Raw genomic sequence first — 22,538 nt, forward strand, 5'->3', positions numbered from 1 at the left:
CTGCTGTTTCTGATGTCATTTAGGAAAAAAAAAAAAAAAAAAAAAAAAAAAAAAAGATATGTTTATTTTACTTATCAATGTGTTTTTTTTTTGTTTGTTGTTTTTTTTTCTTTCTTTTTTTTTTTTTCCTTCTTCTTCCTCCCCTCTCTTTCCTCTTCTCCTATGCCTGTTGTGCATCTGGAGCTTTCATATTTTACTATTTGAGCAGGGATGAGCACAGCGCGATCATTTAGTGATCGGGTGGTAAATTTTGTAAGCTGGAATGTAAAATCACTCAACCATCCAGTCAAGCGGAAAAAGGTTATTACTCATTTACAACGACTTAGAACGGATATAGCATTTTGGATATAGGAATTTTGTTGCTTCTAATACTGACTGCTTTCCGTCCTGTCCACCACCATCCCTTTTGGATGATATTTTTGATTTTAAGCCAAATGCTAAGCGGGTTATAAGTGATGTTTATGAGCTGTTGAGTAATTTTAGGCTGTCCACATTGCAATCACTTAGGGAACGATGGGGAAGTGATCTTGGCCAACGGATTACAGATGAGACTTGGCACAAGATAATCAATAGCATTTCTTCATCATCTATTTGCCTTAAACATGTGGTGATTCAGTTCAAAGTTGTTCACCGTCTCCATTGGTCTAAAACTAGACTGAGCAAAATCAAGGATGGGTTTGACCCCACATGTGACCGGTGCAAACGAGAGCCTGCTTCCCTATTTCACATGTTCTGGGCGTGTCCAAAACTGGGTAGCTTTTGGAAAAGCATATTTGAAACCATATCCAACATATTTGGTGTTCCAATTGCACCCTGCCCGTTTATAGCTATTTTTGGAGTGACGCCTTGTGATGCCAGTCTTTCCAAATCACACTCTGATCTTCTGGCCTTCTGCACTCTTTTGGCCCGTAGAATGATATTATTGAAATGGAAAGAGCCACTTCCACCTGTATATGGGCAATGGGTTAAGGATGTCATGTACTATACTCAGCTGGAAAAGATCCGCTACACTGTAAAAGGTTCGGTTCAGCGGTTCTATGACACATGGCAACCTTTTCTTACTTACTTTGAAAGATTAAGTCCGGATACTATTGCTTAATGTGCGTGTGAGTGGGGTTTTTTTTTGTTTTTGTTTTTTTCTCTTGCTGTTGTTCATTTATTTTATTATTTACTTTGTATCTGTAACTTTATTTTATTTTATGTTATTTTGTCTCTCCTTTCCTCTCTGGCTGGGTTTTAGTTACACTGTTCTGGGGGGGTGGGGGCACAACTGTTTGTTAATTTTGCCATAATTGTTGTTGGAAGCAATTCTTTGTTCAATAAAAAGACCTTGATCAAAAAAAAAAAGAAATGTATATTTGTGAATGTGGAGATGTTATATTGGTGTCACTGGTAAAAATAAATCATTGAAATGGGTATATATTTGTTTTTTGTTAAGTTGCCTAATAATTATGCACAGTAATAGTCACCTGCACACAGATATCCCCCTAAAATAGCTAAAACTAAAAACAAACTAAAAACTACTTCCAAAAACATTCAGCTTTGATATTAATGAGCTTTTTGGGTTCATTGAGAACATGGTTGTTGTTGTTCAATAATAAAATTATTCCTCAAAAATACAACTTGCCTAATAATTCTGCACTCCCTGTAGTGTGTAACTTGAAGGCCCTGAGTACTTTCTCCCACACTGGAAACACTGGGAGGATAACATTATTTGAACATTACCTAATAAGACTGATTCAGCACAGACAGTTATGTTAAACTTTCCTAGCAGTCCTTCACAAACAGGGAACAGTCTGTCTATTCTCTCCATCTGTCAGCTGCTGCTGGCTCTTCCTCCTCCTCTTCCTCACATACTGCTGAGTTTGTCCTGGTGGATCATCAGGGGTGCAAAGTCTCACAGATGATGTGCAGCAGTGGGTCCCTCAGTCTGTCCTCACTCTGGACACTTGCAGTCGTCACACATGGAAATCAAATGTGTGATAAGCTGCAGGATTCAAACACAAGTGTAACTTATAAACACATGTTCATACTTTTATTCCACAATCAGAGAGAAAGAAACAGAGAGAGAGTGCAGGACAGACAGACAGGTGACAGTCTCAGGTGTACACACTGCTACACAACAGCACCAGAGAAGCAGGATTTAGTGTTTGTGTTATTACGAGTGTAAACAAGAAGAGTTCCAGATGGTGCAGTGGACACATGTGTGACTGCTGTGATTAAAGCATCTTTCTTTCAGCTTAACGAGTGAACCGTCAGCTCGTTCAAACACACGTTAAAGTCCGTTTGGCTCGACACCACCGAACAGAGGCAGCAATATAACATAGCTCACATTAACAGTGCAGTGGATCCTGCTTGTGCCGTGATGTTCAGGACTGCAAACCGAGCAGCATCACTGACTTTCAGCTTGTTGTGTTTGTGGATATATGACTGACTTTAATTATCCATGAAATCATCACAATCTCTGTAAGATTAAAGTCAGCTATTGAACGGCGCATATTTTGAAGTAAAGGCTTTAAAACCAAGTTAGTACAAACATCGCTAATGTCACATAACTTTCCCGACATGTGGCCAACAGTAATGTTTTAATGTTCTACATTATAAAAACATTTGCGCATAAATAAGTGACATAATATTCAGTACTTACTTCTGAAAGCTTACTCTTCGTCCGCTCCGCTTCTGCCGTTTTTTTTCGGCAAAATTATCCACACCACCGCCGCGCTATGAAGTCTGGGATATGTTGGGCCATGAAGGCAGGGAAATTAAGGACGCATTTGAGGGCCGCATTTCGAGCAGCCTTTGAATTGGGACAGCCTTCGTCGTGTCGCTGTGACATAATCGGCCTTAAAAATATATATTTTTTTAAATTTTTTACTTTATTTAACAAACAATGAGTATACAACATACGAACAGATGAAGTATACAAAACAACAGAACATGAACACAAAAAGCCAAGGGTAAAAGAAAAAGGTAACAATTATAAGATTCACATACATATATTGTTTTGAGAGGCTTTTTGTTGGTGCAGTCTGATATTGATTGTATGTACATTTTCACATCCTTAAAATAATGAAAGAAATATGGTGTTTTATTAGTAAGCTTACATTTATGGATAAAAACTTTAGCTAAAAGTATTAACAAATTTATCATAAAAAAACATTTCTCATACTTCTTGGGGAACTTAAAGAAACAGAATAAAACATTTTCCCATCGTAAAGAAAACTCCCTTAAAATATGGACAATAACAAACCTGCTAAATTCTTTCCAGAATCTCTGTGTAAAAGAACAGTACCAAAAAAGATGTGTCACAGTTTCTGGATGATCCCCACAGAAAGTACAATTAGTATTTATGTCCCTTTTAAATTTGACCATGTAGTGACTGGCTGGATAACATTTATGTAGAATTTTAAAAGAGACTTCTTTCACCTTATTTACAATCAAATATTTATGGGGGACCATCCAAACTGTCTTCCACTTGATATCTGGAACATATCGGTTCCAATAAGATATTATATATGGGAGAGAGACGATATCTTCTTGGAATAAACTACGTATTCTCTTATTGCTGTTACCAAGTTCCTGTGAAAAGCAGATTTTTCCTATTGGTGACTCAGCTGGATCAGGGAGAGTGACTGAGGTAGAGATCGAGCTGTCAGTGTTTTTATATAACATTAAAGTCCCTGAGGGTATGGCACCAAGCACCATTGAGAATTCCTGAACACTGATTGGAAAATTATATAGTGCAATAAAGTCATCGTATGTAAGTAGTTGTCCCTCTTTATTAACCAGCTGAGCCACCAATAGGATCCCATTGTGGACCCAAGTTTCCAGGAAAAGTGATTTATTTTTCTATAAAATATCTCTGTTGTTCCAGATAAGGTATTTGTGAGGTGAGAAGTTGTGTTTATAAATGAGGGTCCACGCTAAGAGGACCTGCTTATGGAAGGATGAAAGCTTTAAATCGGCCTTAAAATGCGGCCTTTAAGGCTGCAGACCCCAAATCCGGTCATTAGTGCTTCCTGGCTTGTGTAGTTACTAGGTAACAAAAGCTCAACACTGCCCCTAGCGTCCTGGAGCACTTCCGTTGTGTTTTGGAGTTTGCAGTTATTTATTTGTAAAAAATGTTTGGAATCATGTCTGATTTTCGTTCCACTTCTCACGTGTGCACCACTTTGTGTTGGTCTTTCACCTGGAATTCCAATAAAACTGATTCATGTTTGTGGCTGTAATGTGACAAAATGTGGGAATATTCAAGGGGGCTGAATACTTTTGCAAGCCACTGTATGCAATTTCAACAATGTTAAAGTGTTCGGTTAATGTTTTTGCTATAATTATTCTGCATGCATACTCTGACATGATGTGAGGATAGTCAGCACTACAACTACAGCACACACTTTAATCCGCTCGTGCTACACTGTCAGTGTGACAGTCCAACCAGATTAACACAGGTGATTAACAGGTGACACCCTCACCGGGATTCATTCTAACCAGATTAACATTTCCTGTTTCATGTTAAACACATCAGATACAACCGCTACAGCTGTCCATCTTTTTGTATGTACTACCCTCTTATAAACTAAGATATATATAAAATTTCTGTGTTCCAGCTCCCTACTTACCTCATGTGTTTTAGAGTCCTCCATTTCCCTCTGTTGTTCATCAGATTATCATCATAACTCTTCATGTCGTGTGGGCTCCAGTCTGTCAGTGTCTGTGTCAGTCTCTCAGTCAGTCAGCTTCAGGTAACTCTGCCTTGAGTTTTTGCTAAGCTTCCCAGTGCTAGCTAATAAAGCTGCATTTTGAATTTACCTCTGTCTAAGATATCCTGCATTTTTGGTCCCTCCAACTAATACACAGCACCCTATGACATGTGCACACTACAAACAAAAGTATCACAGAAAGTTCATTCTCTTCATCTGGACATAGCGTTTCATCATCATCAGGTGACTTCTTCAGTCTTAGTTGACTGCAGGTTTCCAACCTTATGAGCTTAATGAGTGAAATGTTCACCACTGACTAACAATGGGCTAAGATCAGTTTCATGATCATTAATATGAAAATGATGTCTGCACTCTGTGCTGGATGACACAGAGACGTGGAGTGTAGAGGAAATAAGATACACAAGTAACTAATTTCAACAATGTCAAGTATAATATAATATAATATAAACCAGAAATATATAATATTATATGTGTGTGCAGTGTATATAAAACTAAGATAGCTCATGTTTCATAAAAGTGTTGGTGTATGGGGTTACTAATGTCATAGCTGTGAGCTAGCACCACTGACCAACAATGGGCTGAGGTCAGTTTCATGATCATTACGTTTTGAAAATCAATCAAGATCTAAAAATATTACTAACAAATTACTCTATATACCAAAGTTTACAAGTTTTCAGAGACTATGTTTTCAAAGGCACGAGCAACAAAGAGGATTGCAGCAGATAATTGCAGGAAACCTTCAGCAAATGTGCACGAGGCCCAGTAGGGGGCACAGAACTCAAGCAAAACAGCTTCCTCCTAAAGTGCTTTGAGTGGATGGTAAAACTAGTGATGTACTATATAAATGTTAGTACAGTCAGGGGTAAGGGCAAAGCTGGTGGTTTCCCACCCCTGCACCAAAGGAACCAATCAGGAGTAAAAATGGAAAACATATGGATCAATCATGTTGCTACACTGATGCAAGATTTCATTGAGGGCAATCTTGGCTTATTGTATAGATAACATCAATCAAATGGTAAATGGACTGCTTCTTATGTAACGCTTTTCTACTCTGAGCACTTAAAGCGCTTGAAAGAATGAGAAAATTTATTAGAATTAACATGAAACTTCTGCTTTGTGGGATGATTGTGATGGCACGCATGAGGAGGAGAAGATGAGGGCTTTTGGCATTTTTATTTTTTACATTTTTAAAAAAAATATGAGATTCTACAGATGCACTTGTTACATACCTCCAGCCATAGAAATGCAGGCTCTGTCCTCATTCATTGGGTTGAAATTGGGTTCAAAATAAGTGCCTCTGAAAATATTAAGAGCCTCAGAATTTCTGATGATCATGTTGCTAGGCAACAAACAGGGAAAGGCTTTGCAAGAACTGACCAGGTTTGCTAGTGCTGGTTCTTGTTGAAGAAATATTTTCACTGATTACTGCCAATCTAAACAATAGAGAAGGTCACAGAATGGAAATAACATTTACACATTATGTGTGTAATATAATCATGAAGCATGAAAAAACATTTTTACTGATCACTGTCAACCTGAAGTGCAGATAAGTCATTGAAAAAAATAAATAGTATACATTAGATTATTCAAATAAATGTCTTTGTGACACTGTGGAGAATCAATGCATGTGATTATGTCAACCGATTTTAGACTGGAAGGTGCCAGTTTAGCTCAGTGGGCGAGCAGGCAAGTACATGCTGCATGAAGTAGAGGCCTGGGTTTGAGTCTAACCTGCACCCTTTGCTTCCTCACTTTCCTGTCTGTCTATCCAATAAAGAGCAAGCTAAGAAGATTGCACCCTGTCAGAAGCTTGTTTACAATTTTGAACTATATATGTACCTTGATTCAGTTTTTTCTTAATAAATCCAACAGTAACTATGTGAAATAATTAATATCAGTATATGATGTATGTGCTTTTTCACTTCATCTGTGTTCACCTCTTAATACCATGACCTGTGGTGCTCTCTAATAGATAATAACACAGTCTTTCTCCCTCAGTGAGCCTGTGTTTGGTTCCTTTACAGGTGAAAACTTCCTGATAATTTAAGAAGGTTACACAAATTTTCCATTAGGTTGTTGAACTTAGATTCTGTCTTTTTTTCATGACAGGAATCATTAACGAGCACGTGTGTCAAGCTGCCTGTTATTGTCCTGTGATTTCATTGGTTAGTCATATTGCTCTGAACTCTGCCATTAACTGCAAGAGAACGCATAAGTGAGAGGGCAGCTAAGCTGGCAACTAAAAGGCCATTTGGAGAGTCTGGGTCCCTCCACATTGCTGTAGCAACTACTCTGCTTCATTGTTACGTGAGGGAAGTTGGCCACACCTATCCAACTCTCTCACCCTTTCTCTACAGGCCCCTTCTACTGACCCTGGCACACACACACAAACACCATACCCAAGCTAAAAACAACCTTGCCCTGTAAAGGGTCGAGTAGCTCTCTACCTGCACTTGTGTAAGAATAACACACTCTGCATAAATGTGTTCTGGTTACTGAATAAGTGGTTGTGTTTAGTTTTATATTCAGCTGAGTGAATCACTGGTGGTGGTGTTTGAAGAGAACTGAAAGAGAAAAAGCTGAATTTAATGGAAAATTGGTTCCTCTATGGGGGTTTGTAACCTTTAAAGCACAGCAGAAACAACAGCTTGTTTTGTTCTTTCTTGTTTAGCAGTCAGATTTACTTACGACCATGTCTTTCTTATTAAAACGGAAAATACACCCATGAGCCTTTATACTGAGCTCCTCACATCTGTGGATATTGTGTAAATGTCAGTGTAGTCACTTTGGTCTGTACAGAGAACTGTAATGTTTTGGTTCAGATGGTTGTATGCAGGTTGAAATCCTTTAGCTAACAAAATGTTTAGGCTGTTAGATTTGGCCCACATCTTAGCCTCCATATCCTGTAAGTGCAACACAACATTATTACACTGGATTAGAATAGATTTGCCATATGAAAAGATACAAAGAGATACAATCTTGCCTTGTGGTGACAGTTGTCGTAATTTGGCAATACATAAATAAAATTGAATTGAATTGAACTTAATTTCTAAGACTGTAACATAACAATATCAAAGAATGCACACACACACACACACACACACACACACACACACACACACACACACACACACACTGAATTCAGTGAATTAATCTAAGCGTCATTAGTTTAAATTCATCTCTGCTACACTTGATGTTACCTAACTCTGCCCATGAACACAACAGCCACTATGCAGCAGTGCAACACAGTGCTTTACTGTAAATTCACCACAGTACTGCAAGCAAAGCTATTTGTCCCGCACTGAACTGCTGAGTGTTTTGAATAACATAATATATTTCAGTTTGTTTTGCAGGACATTTTACAATATAAAAAACACAGCATTACATTAGATTCATAGTTACTTTATGATTTAAAAAAGTATTTAAAAATGCATGGTCAGGCGCTTCCTGGTCTTGATGTCAGTGGCTTCTATCTCCTCCTTTGACCAGCTTATTATCTCAGCAGGGTATCTGATCACGGGCAGGGCAGGGCGTAGGTGTTGATAGGCCGGATCTCATTGTTAACGTTTAGCTGACTGCTCAGGACTTGGCTGACCCTCTGCGGGTACTTGGTGGTTGCAGCTAGGGCTGCCACAAACGATTATTTTGATAGTCGACTAGTCACCGATTATTTTTGCGATTAGTCGACTAATCAGATCATCATCCATTGGACGTACAGCGTACAGCTTATTGCACCAGCAGCATCTGGTCTTATATAACTATCATTAGCTTACAGCTTGAAGTGTTTGTGCTAACTAAAAATAAAGACAAGATGGTAGTTTATTAATTTTTAATGAAATTTGCAGATTGTTTCGGTGAAGTTTAATAAACTCCTTGCTTTCTAAAATATAACAGGACACCGGAGTAAATTCTCCAGCGTCTCACACTTCTGATAATCAGCTGTCTGCTTGACAGTTTTAGCTGTGCAAAAACTATAACTTTAATCTCAGCCAAACCGATTTACTCAGGAACAAATAAAATACTAAAGAAAGCCAAACAATAACATTTTTAAGTTATCTAAGTGACTTATATATATGTTTAACCTGACTAGCGAAAGACGGCGGTGGGTTTGAAAACGATTTGCCGGGAGTCCGGTGTTCTCACGGCTCTAGTTAGCCTTGCCCCCGGCTAGCTATCGAGCTAGTGGGTAACAGACGTCTCCGAAAACGTCGGAGCGCTTTTGAAAATATGTGGTGTCCTGATAAACTGAGCAGATATTTGAGGTTTACACAGCTACATTCTCGCCTGAAAATATGTTAAACGTTTATTTTGTGACCCAGAAAGAATAATAAGAGTAATATTAAAACTAACTAGCTGCCGCCATTGTTGACAACTGCGCTGGGCTGCGCTATGAATTCTGGGACACAGCTTCTTCTTCTTCGGGGTTTAACGGCAGCTGGCATCCTTGTACATGCAGTGCTGCCATCTTCTGTTTCAGTCCGTTATTACACTCTTAAATCCTACTACTCATTCCTGCGTCCTTTGTGATCTTACAAAGCTTCAAACGATGCGTCGACTATTAGTCGTCGACGATTTTAATAGTCGACATAATCGTGACTAGTCGACTAATCGTGGCAGCCCTAGTTGCAGCTTACCTTGATCTTAGCCTCTAGCCTTCTCCATGGAGGGTACTGCCCCTTGTGGCCATTCAACTTGTAGCCAAGCATCTCACTGATCTCTGCTGCCATATTGTAGATCAGCTTGTTAGTCTCGGTAATGGTAGCTGTAGGTATCGTCCGTAGTGCTGTATTAACGTCATCTAGCAGACCTTCTGAGGGTACCCTATTAGAGCACTTCGCTCTTGCACTGCAGGCCTACTTGTTGTTCCTAGAGTATCGGGAATGGGAGAATGGGAGGCAGAGCCTTCAGTTTTCAGGCCCCTCTTCTGTGGAACCAGCTTCCAGTTTGGATTCAGGAGACAGACACTATCTCTACTTTCAAGATTAGGCTTCAAACTTTCCTCTTTGCTAAAGCATATAGTTAGGGCTGGACCAGGTGACCCTGAATCCTCCCTTAGTTATGCTGCAATAGACGTAGGCTGCCGGGGATTCCCATGATGCATTGGGTTTTTCCTTTCCAGTCACCTTTCTCACTCACTATGTATTAACAGACCTCTCTGCATTGAATCATATCTGTTATTAACCTCTGTCTCTCTTCCACAGCATGTCTTTATCCTGTCTTCCTTCTCTCACCCCAACCAATCACAGCAGATGGCCCCGCCCCTCCCTGAGCCTGGTTCTGCTGAAGGTTTCTTCCTGTTAAAAGGGAGTTTTTCCTTCCCACTGTTGCCAAAGTGCTTGCTCATAGGGGGTCATATGATTGTTGGGAATTTCTCTGTATCCATTATTGTATGATCTACTGTACAATATAAAGTGCCTTGAGGCGACTGTTATTGTGATTTGGTGCTGTATAAATAGAATGGAATTGAATTACTTCACGCAGTTTTGGTAACCGGCTACGGGGGTCCAGGTTTCAAGCTTGGCCATGATCCTACCTTTCAGGTCAGTTCCTCTCACACTCAATGATCCTTCTCCTCTTGCACTTGGGGCGTGGTACCCAATCTCAGGTGGGGGTGATGATATCTCCCCCACACAATCCAGGCAAGTTAAGCCCACCATCCACCTGAGCATCTTCATCTCCACAGCAGTGAGGATCTGCTCATGTTTCTTGGTGGCTGGCCAGCATTCTGCTACTATAGGGCCACCGGCCATATGACTGCCTTTTAGATCTTAGCTTTGAGGTGTTCGGGCATCCTCTGATAACATAGGATGCAGGTCGATTCACGCCATTTAAGCCATGCTGCACATCCGCGAGGGTCTCACTGTCCACACAGACCAAGGTATTCAGTGGTCTTCTTTAACTCCTGGCCATCGATCTGGATCAATCCCAGAGTTCGAGGGCCACATTTTAGGTACTCCATCTTCTTGGTGTTCAGGTGCATTCCACTTTCTTCCAGCCAGTCCTTCTACTCTTGCAACTGCTCTTGGAGGGGCAGGTGGTCTGGGTCAGCAAATGCAACATCGTCAGCGTAAAGGAAGCTCCAGTGTATTCGTGATTGTAGGTCGGCCGTTGCTGTGTCCATGCAGAGGATGAACAGCAGGGGTGACAGGGCTGAACCTTGGTGGACGCCGATGGTGATGCTAAACGGTGACGAGGTACCTGCAGGGCATATGACTTTGCTGGTGACATTTTGGTAGAGTAGCTGCATCCATTGCACTTATTCTTCTGGGATGCTATGTGACCTAAGTGCTTTCCAGATAAGGCTGGAAAGCACGTGGTCGAAAGCTTTCTCCAGGTCCAAGAATGCCACATGCGCCATCCCGTTCATCTCCCTGTGCTTTTCCATAAGCAGTCGAGCAGCATGAATGGCATCCGTGGTGCTGGAGCCCTTGACAAATCCACACTGGTTTGGGGTAAGCTCAACGATATCACAAAGGCATTTATTCAGGATTCGCTCAAAGATTTTCATTGCATGACAGAGTAGTCGAATCGACGCATAGTTGGTGCACTGGCTGACATTCTCCTTGCCTTTCCAGATTGGCATGGTGGTGCTGGTTGTCCAGGCCTGGGAAGGCTTGTTCTCGGCTGCAATACGATTAAGGAGATCCGCTAGGAACGCATCTTCCATATTTTGGCTGGGATGTCATCTGGTCCGGTTGCCTTTCCATTCTTCATCTTCGTCAGTGCCTTCCGCACACAGGTACTGGGCGGGGAATGGGCGGGGGGACTTTGGATCGGCGGGTGTGGGAATTCCTGATTGGAGATGCCAGCAAGCATCTAAGATAATTTGAGATTTCCAGTTACAGATGGACAAAATGGTGATGGCCAACCAACCGGACATTTGTTAGCTAGAATCAAAATCAGTGACTTTTTGCCTGCCCAACAAATACTTTTAAGTATTAGAAGGCTCAGACAAATAAATTAAAGAGCCTTTAAAATTAGGAGAGAGTGGGGTGAGTTGTGCCAGTTTTTACTTACAGTGAGGCCATGACAGTAATGCTTCCAACTAAAACATGTACTTATATTTCAGGATGTTTCAGGATGTTGTGCATCCCTGGGAACAATCACTGTGGATCCAAAACAAAGTGGTCTTGTGGCACACCTTGCCCCCAGTGCGGGGTAAGTTATAAAAGCAAGTTGCGCCACATGAGCACATCCAAAGTCAATTTTATTAAACAAGGCCTAGCGCCACACGGCCACATGTTCAGAACAAAATGAAATTCAAATGAAGACGAAATGAACTGCAATTGTCTTCACAGATCTGGCCTACTTCATAACATCCCACTCTTTGATGCTACCCACTACCACCAAGTTTTTGTGATGTGGGTAGTGTTTTTATACACTAGGGATGACTCCATCATCATCTTCTTTGAAAGTGAAGCTGGGCTTTCCATTCACAGACCTATTACTACTTGACCTTAAAAACTTGCACCACCGTTGGAACCATCAACCATCTCAACCAATCCAGCGTAGTCGTAGGATTTGGCTTTGTTGCAATGAGGCTCTCTTCCTTGCAGGATGAGTAAAATGGTTGACTCTTCAAAAATGTGCAGTCACATGACCAATTTCCTCTATGGCTTTGCAGAAACAAGACCACTTTCCCCTACACTTAAATACAGTAAAGTATTTTTAATTTGTAACTTCCCACTTCTGGTGCAGTTCCCACATAATCTCCTAAATAATTAACTAAATTCAATGAAAATGGAAATTACTTGCAGCCTTTAAAATGAGGTCTGCAGTGCTTTGAGAACTCATGTCAAAAATAACATGCTAGTCCTACGAGCAAACTTTTTTTCTTTTAAAAAAGTGGAGTCCTTGACGTCTCACAATAATAAAACCAGGGTAGAGCCAGCTCATTCCTCATTAGAGCCACTTGGTGGCAGTGTTGCTTCACAAACATGTAGCCATTGTTCTTCAGATTGTGTCAGCTTGGCTCTAACAGACCTGCTGATAAAACCTTAAAGCGTTGGTCGGTGTGTTAGGAAATACAAAGGTCTAAATCTAAAATTAGATAGCTAATCATACAAGTAACACGCAGGCTGTGGTTGCACATGTTAGCATAGATAAACACACTTTGCGTAACTTTAACATTTTAATTGTTGGTTGCCTTGGCTCTGCTACTAAGACCTATGAAATGACCCCATTTTAACTAAGCTGAAGAAAGTACAGCAAACAATTTGAAATAAACATTTTATTAGTGACAGTGAATATCTGGCATTGGTAAAATACACATAGTACTGCATGAAAAATAATAAACATAAAAATGTCTTTGCTTAAACAATAAAGTTTCCTTAGTTTTTGCGTTCCAGAGTGGCTAAGGTGATCCTTACAACAAGCTCTGTGATTTTAGCTGCGAAATCTTCTGAATTCTTGGATTTTCTAGAGTCTTAAGGAGATGCTTAAAGACAACGCAAGCTGACTAGAGTGCTACTCAAATCACATCCAAATAACCTGAAATCATTCACTCATTGACCAAAAATGATGCTTCACACACCAAGAATAAAGTCAGCTAAAGTCAGCTAGTCAGCTAAATCTTGCTAATCTTGTTATAGCTTTAGGTAAAAAGCTGCTACATAACAGTACCCTGTGCATCACATAACACTCAAAGGTGTACAAAACACATAGCAATCATCTAATGTTAAACAAGAAAACCACGGTGCTATTAGAGTCTTACATTTATGCTTTGTGAACACAGAGACGTGTAAAATAAAAGGTTATTAGTTCAGTTATCAGTAATGTTTGTTATGAGCTGCCATCGCTTGAGCTCAAACACCAGAGCTCAAAAAGAGGACACTACCAGAGTAAACATCAGTAGTTAAGCGTGGTTTTGTGTATTAGTAATAGCAGCCATTCCTATGTGACACATGCAAAACGTGCATCGCAGAAAGAGTGCTGAAGACAGCAGAGGGCACTGGAGCTTGTGCAGCTTTGTACACTTACACTGAAAGGCGAGACCAGCTTTAATTCACAGTTTAAACAAAGGATCAAAGGAAATCCATAATAATTCAGACATAACTCATAACTGCTGCATATCTGGACCATGGCAGTGAAAAAATGAAATTCAAAAGTGTGATTATATAATTTAAGGGAGTTTGTTGCAGCTGAGACTGAGTGTTTTTCCTCCTAAATCTCCTGCTGACTGTCAGTGTGCTCCACAGGTGCCACTCTAATGATGGCACCTGGGGGTGCTGATGTATACTGAGTATACGTCAAAGTACTTGTACTTTTTCTTAAAGTATGTATTTGTAACTTTCCAAAGTATGAAATTTAAACAATAATGTGGCCCTAATGCAACGACTGTTAAAGGGCAGACTGCCTCCTACATCTGTGCAACACTGAGACTAGAAAGGCCAACAGTTAACGTCTGAATCTTATGGACGTTTCAACAAATTAATCTTAAGTCAAAAACAGGCGAAGCTATGAAATCAGGTTTTGCACGTTCCAATTCGATCGTTTTCTGCTTATTCAAATACGGATCTTCCTCCATTGCAGGGACGAACGGATGTCTTTATGAACCGAGCTGCAGGTGAAAGTAAGCACTGTATGTTCTTGGCGGTGACAGAATTTGAACATCACATTTATTCATGCTAGGCACTATCATGATTGAGACTTTTTTGGAGATCTGGAGATTTTACCTGTATGATTATTGGTGACTGTGCCTCACACTTTAATGAAGAGAATCTGAATGTGTGCGGTCCAACTGGGCCGTGCACATTCAGATCGTGGAACCATGCAACCCTACGGGCTGAAATATTTTTAAGGACAAAGGTATTCAAGCTTTTTTGTGTGATTGCAAAGTGACAGTAAGGTGACGCATCCAGTCTTTGAAGGAACACAACAAAGCCTCTAACTCTCACGTTCTGGCTGGTGAGAAAGAAATGTTGAGGATGTCCATGTGACAGAACATGAGCTTTCTTCTCTCCTTCATGTGCACGTACACAAAAACACAGACATATGCACTCTTGGATTTGAAATTGCTCGTACAATGCTAAAAATCTGTACAATATTTAAATACTGTATTTACAGAAATAAATACACTGTTGTTTGCCTCAACTGGCCTGCTGCACCTTATACGTGCAATCAAAGAGGTCGAGTGGGCGGGGTCATTCTTTCCACAGCTGATAATCAGAAGCAAAAACTAATAAAGGCCACAGTTAAGCAGATTGATGGTTGTTCTTTCTTTAGGATTGAGCTTGCAGCACATTTCACATTACTGGAATCAGATATAACACTGGATTACATCAAAGGGCCAAGCTGGTGCATTTGCATGATTCAGCCTAATGGTAAAGTGGCTATATACTTTATAAATATACTACTATAAATGTAGTTGCAATAGAATCACCACACCTTCAGCCTTTACATGGGTTCCCTTCGTCTGTGTAGTACTGGGTCTAAAGGCTTGATCATGAAACCAAAGCATGAAGAGGACAGCATGTTTTTCCTGGTAGAAGAAGCTTTCCACTCCAGCGGTGGACAAAGGCTAATAAAAGTTGAAAAAATCAGCAACCTCGGTTGAGTAAAAACCCATATTTCTACAGATGGTACAGTGACTACCATGAGTGCACCAAACCCTACATGAGGCTGTAAACATAAAGTATGTTGCTACAGGCGAAGCACAAATATGATCTCTTATGTATGTAAGTATTAAATGTCTATGCAGGATGTAAAACACGTGTTTCATAGATTGTAATAATGAAATCTATGAATGAATGAGCCTGACAGTGAGAGTCCGCCCAGCTGGAAGCTGAATTCAATCTAAAAATATGAACTACTCTCACATCTCCCATTAATGGAAAAAAGAGCAAAATGACTCAAATTAATATTTTTGCGTGCGTTCTCAACGCATTAAGAATGATATAGTGTATATTTGTAACTTTAGTTTTGGTAAATGTTAGCGAGTCAGCGTGGTTTCACTTGTAGCGGCTACCCAAAGATGTCACAGCGTTAACACTTTGCATCAATCCTCCATAGCTGAACATTTTTACATAGTAATGCTAGTTATTTTTAAGCTAGCAATCTCACAAATGGAAGATGACTGCAAGTCGTCCATTTGGCAGACTGGCCATGTATAAGGAAAACTGTGTGTTTTGCCCTCGAGGGAACCATTCAAAGGGCTGAATATTGCAGAACTACTAACATCACATGAGTTTATATAGAAGAACATTAAGATATTTTTGTGTAGCTCTTCTGAGGATGTTTACTGACCCTTTCATAGTCTCAGAACAGAACAACAACAAACAAAGATGAATTCACCGTATGTGTTCCTCTCTGTGCCAGAGGCAGTAGATCTGCATAACATAGATTAAAGTATGGAGAAGCTTCTGTCAGGAGCTTTTAAGCCTCATCACTGGGTTCAGGGGTTTCCTTGGAGGGAATGACCACTAGAATGCTGCTTATCCACGAAACCTGACAGATGTGGTGAAGTGACGAACCTAAAACATACTAAGCTCTCATTAGTGCCTCTCTTACCTCGATGATACGCGGATTCTAAAGCTGAATGTCTGAGTTTAAGTTAAGTTTGCACACATCATCACTTTAGTGCTTAAATGAAGAGCGACTGAACCTTCCCGGTACACGCCCCTACAGGTGTGTGTTTGTATGTATGTGTAAGCTGTTAGCGTCCGTCTCCACAGCTCCGGACTGGAGCACGACTTCTCTTTTGATACTTAATGGCTTAGGAAATCAATGCTAGCTTTGACAGTGCGTCCGGTAGACACGTCCACTGCCATGGCTCGGATCTCCGTGTCGCCGAACTGCATGAGCGTCTGGATCTCTCGGCGTGCCGCTGTACTTTCTGTTCCGCTCACGTCTAAGCGCAGTGTCCCACACTTCCTGACACCGGGCTCGCTGATGAAGCTCGCATTCTCCTTCTCAGAGCAGTAAACATGGATGACAATAACCTGCTGGGAAGGTTTAGCCGGCGTGTAGCTCCGCTTGACCATCTCGCCAAGCGCCACAGACTGGTCCGCAGCTATGAAGGTGTCGAAGACATCCGTGCACCAGCGCGTTCCATCTTTAACTAGCAGCTTCTCCGGTGGGTGCTTCCCCTCCACAAAACGATTGAGGACACCAACCCCGTATGTGAGTGGCGAGCGGCGGACTTTAATCACACTGGGGTCCAGGCCAAACAGAACAGCGCCTTTCAGGATGGTTAGGCCAACGTCATGGGGAATGATAATGCGGCTGCGGCCCTGAAGCATGTTCTGGACAGCTTGCTGCAGCAAGGGAGACTCGGCAAAACCTCCCACTAAAAACAGGAACTTGATGTCACTGACTTCTGGCTTCTCGAAGAGCTCAGCTGCAGGAGAAACACAGAAATGCCTTTTATTCATACCCAGTGAGTGCACTGATACACAGCTGTTTATATCTTCCTTTCACTGATAAACAGCTGAATTTGAATTTTATGACCACCACCAGTCTCTGAGCCTGGTTCTGAAGGACGCCTTATTCTCCTCCCACTGTTGCTCATGTGATTGTTGGGCTTTTCTGTGTATTGCACGGGGTTAACCTTTCAATATAAAGCACCTCAAGGCAACTGTTGTGATTTGGCGTTATGTAAATGAATCGAATTGAACCTGTCACCAAAATAACATGGTTTATGAGGCTTGGCCTTGCTGTTCTACAGATCCTCATCATCTGGCCATAGCAGGTTTCCTCTTGTAAAAGTCTTCATGCTTTCCCATTTCTAGAGAATCCTTCCAATCAGATAATCGATGTTATTATCTCTCAGTGTTTTCGCTCATCAGTGCGATTCATACACACGATGATGGCAGGAAGTTGTCACGCAAGGCTGAAAAAACAGGACTTACTCATTTTAAATTGGTTCTAACACGGGAGCAAGAATACAATTACCCGTTTTGGTGTTTAAACTTCATTAAGGTTTGTGGATTTCCTTTGATGTCTTTCTTGAGACAACGTATGGATATTAGGCAGATTGTTTATTAGATTCCTCACTTTGGGGCTTAATGAACGGACAGAGAGCAGGTCTCTCCCACGTTAGCTTCTCTTCTTTGGCGTCCTGTTAAATCCAGAATTGAATTCAAACTCGTTCTCCTCACATACAAGTGCATGTGCCACAGGTTTCTTCCTGTTTAAAGGAAGTTTTTCCTTCCCACTGATGCCAAATGCTTGCTCATGGAGGATTGTCTAACTGCTGGGTTTCTCTCCACTACTGTAACATATTTACAATTTGAGGCAGCTGTTGATGTGAGTTAGCACTTTATACATTAAACTGAATTAAATTCAGTTGTAGCACTGTCTTTGCAGTGTTTTCAAATGCGTTACAAATGTCACAGAAAAACAGGGGTTTTATTTTATTTATGTTATGCTATAATAAATTGCTATAATCACTATCTGTATTGAAGCAGGCCCATCCATCCTTAAGAAATGTGACCTACTTTCATGTGGTTGAGCAAACTGTGGATTATCTAGGCCAGGCAACGCCAGGCCTCGAGTGCCGGTGTCCTGCAGGTTTTAGATCTCACCCTGGGTCAACACACCTGAATCAAATGATTAGTTCATTACCAGGCCTCTGGAGAACTTCAAGACATGTTGAGGAGATAATTTAGCCATTTGAATCAGCTGTGTTTGATCAAGGACACATCTAAAACCTGCAGGACACCGGCACTCGAGGCCTGGAGTTGCCCACCCCTGATCTAGGCTGTCTGGAGTTAGGGAGTGACCAACCCTGTCAGTTTGAAACTGAGCAACAACAACACATTGAACAGAATGTTACTGATCCCAGTGAAGATTTTTGACACTCATTGTTCAATACTTATACGATCTTTTGTACACGTAAGGGTCATTTTTCCCATTAGTTACTTGAGAGTAGTGGCACAGTGACTAAAGGTTGTCTTAAAAGTTGCATTGCAGTTTTAATGTATTATTATTAGCAATACAAATACTATTATTTACTTTGCAACTTGCTTGACTCTAAGGTACTTTTTGAACATGGACGTTATTTGGAGTTGTGGTTGCTCGTTTTCCTTTTGTTTGCTTTGTTCATTTGTCTCTTTTAATTCTATTTTTTTTTATACTTTTTCAACATGTTCAAAATAAAGATTCAATCAATCAATCAAGGTGAGCGATATGTGTTTATGCAGGTGTTATAATGTAGCTTACTGAGATGTTGGATGATGTGGTCTATGGTGGGCTTAAAGAGGGAGTTCATAGCATCTGGATTCATCCGCAGCATCCCCTGAGATGACCACTTCACAAAGTCCACACTGGAAAGAGAGGAGAACATCTGTTACATACACTGTATTCATTTCAGTTCACAGGCAGATCATTAGTTAGTTACAATAAATTATCAAATCAAAACATCACTGAACTGTCAAATTTCACAAAATGGCAAAGACTCATATTTATAAATGACAGCACAAAATGTAACTAATGATACAACTGAACTGTTGTTCACTTTATTCTCATCCAGATACAACATGTTTGTTACAAATGGGACTAAAAATGCAAGAGTTTAACTGTTTATTAATGCAAGTCAGAGATAGAAATCAAAAAAAGACTTTTGCTTCAGGTGATGGTCCAGAAAATGAAAGCATCTCTTAGGCTCTTAACATGTTAGCACAGCCTACAGACAGCCACTAGCTACAGCAGTATGAAAAAGTAATTGCCCCCTAAACCTAATAAGTGATTAGGCCACCCTGACAGCAACAACTGCAACCAAGCGTTTCTGCTAACTGGCTGTTACAGTGCTGTGGAGGGTTGTCGAGGTCGCCTTGTCAAGGTCATGTCACAGCATCTCCATCAGATTCAGGTCAGGACTTTGACTAGGCCACTCCAAAGTCTTCATCTTGTTTTCCTTGAAACATTCAGAGGTGGACCCGCTGGTGTGTTGCGGATCATCGTCCTGCTGCAGAACCCAAGTGTGCTTCAGCTTGAGGTCTTGATGGCTGGACAGTCTCCTTGAGGGTGTTTTGGTAGACGGCAGAATTTATGGTTCCATTTACCACAGCAAGTCTTTGGGTCCTGAGGCAGCAGGACGGCCCCAGAGCATCACACTACCACCACCTTATTTTACTGCTGGCAACATGTTGCTTTTCCCAAAAGTCTTGGGACTCATCAAGATGATTCAAGATCAAGAAACTGAGAGGGGTCTTTATGTTCCTGTTGCTCGGCAGTGGTTTGGAACTCATTTTTTGCCCAGTGTCTTTCTTATGGTGGAGTCATGAACTCTGACCTTAACTGAGGCAAGTAAGCCCTGTGGTTCTTTGGATGTTGTTTTGGGGTTCAGTGACCTCTTGCAAGAGTTGTTGTTGTGCTCTTGGGGTCATTTTGGTTGGCCAGCCACTCCAGGGAAAGTTCACCACTGTTCCGTGTTTTCGTCATTTGTGGATAATATCTGTCATTTTTGGTTCGCTGGAGTTCTACAGCTTTAGAATGGCTTTATAACATTTTGCAGACAGAGATTTCAGTTACTTTGTTTCTCATTTGTCCCTGAGTTTCCTTGGATTGCGTCATGGTGTCTGGCTTTTGAGGATCTTTTGGTCTACTCCACTTTGTCAGGCAGGTCCTATTTAAGTGGTTTATTGAGAACAGGTGTGGCAGAAATCAGGCCTGGCGGTTGCTAGAGTAATTCAGCTGAATAAAGGGGACAAACACTTTTCACACTTTTAAAATTTCATCTTAGTCAAGATGTTGACAAGCTAAAAAAAACTAATATGTGCCTAATCTGTCTTGATGGATGCTCAATCATCCAGGTCAGTAAATCCCAAAAGGCAGCTCATCTGGACTTAGCGTTTAGAATGGTACTGAGGAACTGGCCTCCCAGCCCATTGTTCATCAGTGGGCTAGGAGATGTCCCCTGATGTCCTGTTCATAAGGTTGGAAACCTGCAGTCAGCTGAGACTGAAGAAGCCCCCTGATGATAATGAAACGTTTCTGAAAACGTCCAGATGAACAGAATCAACCTTTTGGATCATGTACAGAATCAAATGTGATCAAGAAATATTGCAACATGAAATCACAGAGTCAATATAATTCAGATTAAATCTGTATCAAAAGCAAACGAGCGCATCTTTTTGGTGTCAGGATTATAGAGACGCTCATGTCAGTCCAGGATTGGGTTTTCTGTTTACACTCACTTGCTTTTGCGCAGAGCATGTTCCACACTGTGGCCCCTGAACTTCTTGTAGTAGTCAATGAAGGAGAAGGGCAGGTTAATATTGAGAGGATTGGTTCTGTCAGGGGCTGCAGCTCTCTTTCGAGACTCAAATGCAATCATCAGATCCACCCACGCAGCTGGCCTCTTTATCTTAAATTGGTCAATGAAATCTTGGCCAAAGATCTTACACAGCAGCTTCTCAAATTCATAGTCAATCCCAATGGACCCATAGGGGCCACCTGAGAAAACAGACAGCTGTGAGTCACATGAACACGGTCTGATGCTTTAGCAAAGTGTTACGCTACACGTGCTGTACCCGAAGCCTTGTAGAGCTCTTTCAGATGTCCTTCTGGAAGACGGATCTGATGGACAGTCAGGTCAACTGTTCCTCCACCACAGTCCACCACCACATATCGGTCACCTGTGCAGAGAAGTGAGCAGGTGAGAAGCGTGGCATGAGACAAAGTGCATGCACTGTGTTGTTTACAGGAACATGACTTTGTCTGGCACTCCTGCTTCTGGAGTGAGGCCACAGAGAGCACTGCTGACCTGATCCTTGTAAACTCAGTTCTAAGGCAGTGTAGAAGGAAGCAAACCACTCAGGACAGGTGGAGCTAACAGGTTTAATAGCCTCTATTAACCCTGTAAGACCCATCACAAAATAGCCAGAAAATTCAGATTTTTTAGAACTGAGATGTTTATGAACCCTTATAACAAAATCCACAAAATGTGTTTATTGCTTTATCATGTTGTGTTTGATAGATTTTTATTATGTGTATGTTTTGTATTGCATTTGATACATTGAGTGTTTTTGACAACTGTTTGATAACAACGATGTTAATTTTAGACAAAAAAAGAGTTTTGTCCATAACATTTTGAAATGATGGCAAATATTGATCATGTTGATGCAGGTCTCAGAAACTCATGTATCAAATATGATACAAAAAGTTAATATGTATCCATGTTGAAAGCAATAATTATAGTCTTTGTATTAAAGTCAGTCTTCAATTTTTAGTTAGAACTTTTAAAGATGAAGGGTGTGTAACAGCACAGCCACTCGGCTGTGACATGGGAACAGCACAGAAACCACAGCTCCCGTGGTTATTAAAGCTCGCTAGCAGGACGGCGTTTAGCAGACTGATACTGTCAGCTGCAGGTAAGCATTTGTCCAGTGTTCAAGAGCAGAGATGCTAATGAGCTATCAAGCCTGTAAAGCAGGGTTTCCAGTGGTTTGTGCTGTGATTGGTTGTTTGCTAACCAGTCAAATGGTTTATGTGTTAATTTAGCAGAGCTGCACATGTGCCGCTGATGGGTATCCCGAATAAGCCTTAAAACCTCTTCAGCTGGGCTCTTTTCCCACCTAAAAGGAAAGGTTTGTAAAATAAATGAGCTCAGTTTAAAGTGGCTCTAAAACCACATGTGTGTGTTGAAGGAACAGAAACTAATTTTATAGGGAGGCTGTAATATCCTGTCAGGTGACTGTTTATTCTGATATGACCAACAACATAACAACCAACCACAGCAATGCGTCCCTCTGGCTGATCCAGCCTTTCCCAGTTAGTGCAATCAAATGAACTTATTTAGCAAACTGCATCAGTGTTATTTGGCTCCATGCTGGACACACATCCCCGCTGTGGTTGTGTCAGAAGGGTAAGAAACTG

At 41.0% G+C, this 22,538-nt stretch overlaps 1 protein-coding gene across 5 annotated transcripts in view; it reads right to left on the reverse strand.

The window, feature by feature from the left end:
* Positions 1–12,958: 12,958 nt before the first annotated feature.
* hspa12a (heat shock protein family A (Hsp70) member 12A) overlaps positions 12,959–22,538 on the reverse strand; it is a 71,918-nt gene continuing 62,338 nt past the window's right edge. For all 5 annotated transcript variants that reach the window (XM_085427909.1, XM_085427907.1, XM_085427911.1 and 2 more), the window contains 4 exons: positions 21,194–21,298; positions 20,858–21,116; positions 18,882–18,985; positions 12,959–17,058 (listed from right to left, as the gene is read on the reverse strand). In XM_085427909.1, the coding sequence (XP_085284035.1) occupies positions 16,427–17,058; positions 18,882–18,985; positions 20,858–21,116; positions 21,194–21,298 (1,100 nt within the window). In that variant the 3' untranslated portion in view covers positions 12,959–16,426. The remainder of the gene's footprint in view (positions 17,059–18,881; positions 18,986–20,857; positions 21,117–21,193; positions 21,299–22,538) is intronic.

The sequence above is a fragment of the Rhamphochromis longiceps genome, linkage group LG13 (assembly GCF_057381845.1).
Source record: "Rhamphochromis longiceps isolate RC_006_pf linkage group LG13, R_longiceps_female_GT1.1, whole genome shotgun sequence".
NCBI classification, from domain to species: Eukaryota; Metazoa; Chordata; class Actinopteri; order Cichliformes; family Cichlidae; genus Rhamphochromis; species Rhamphochromis longiceps.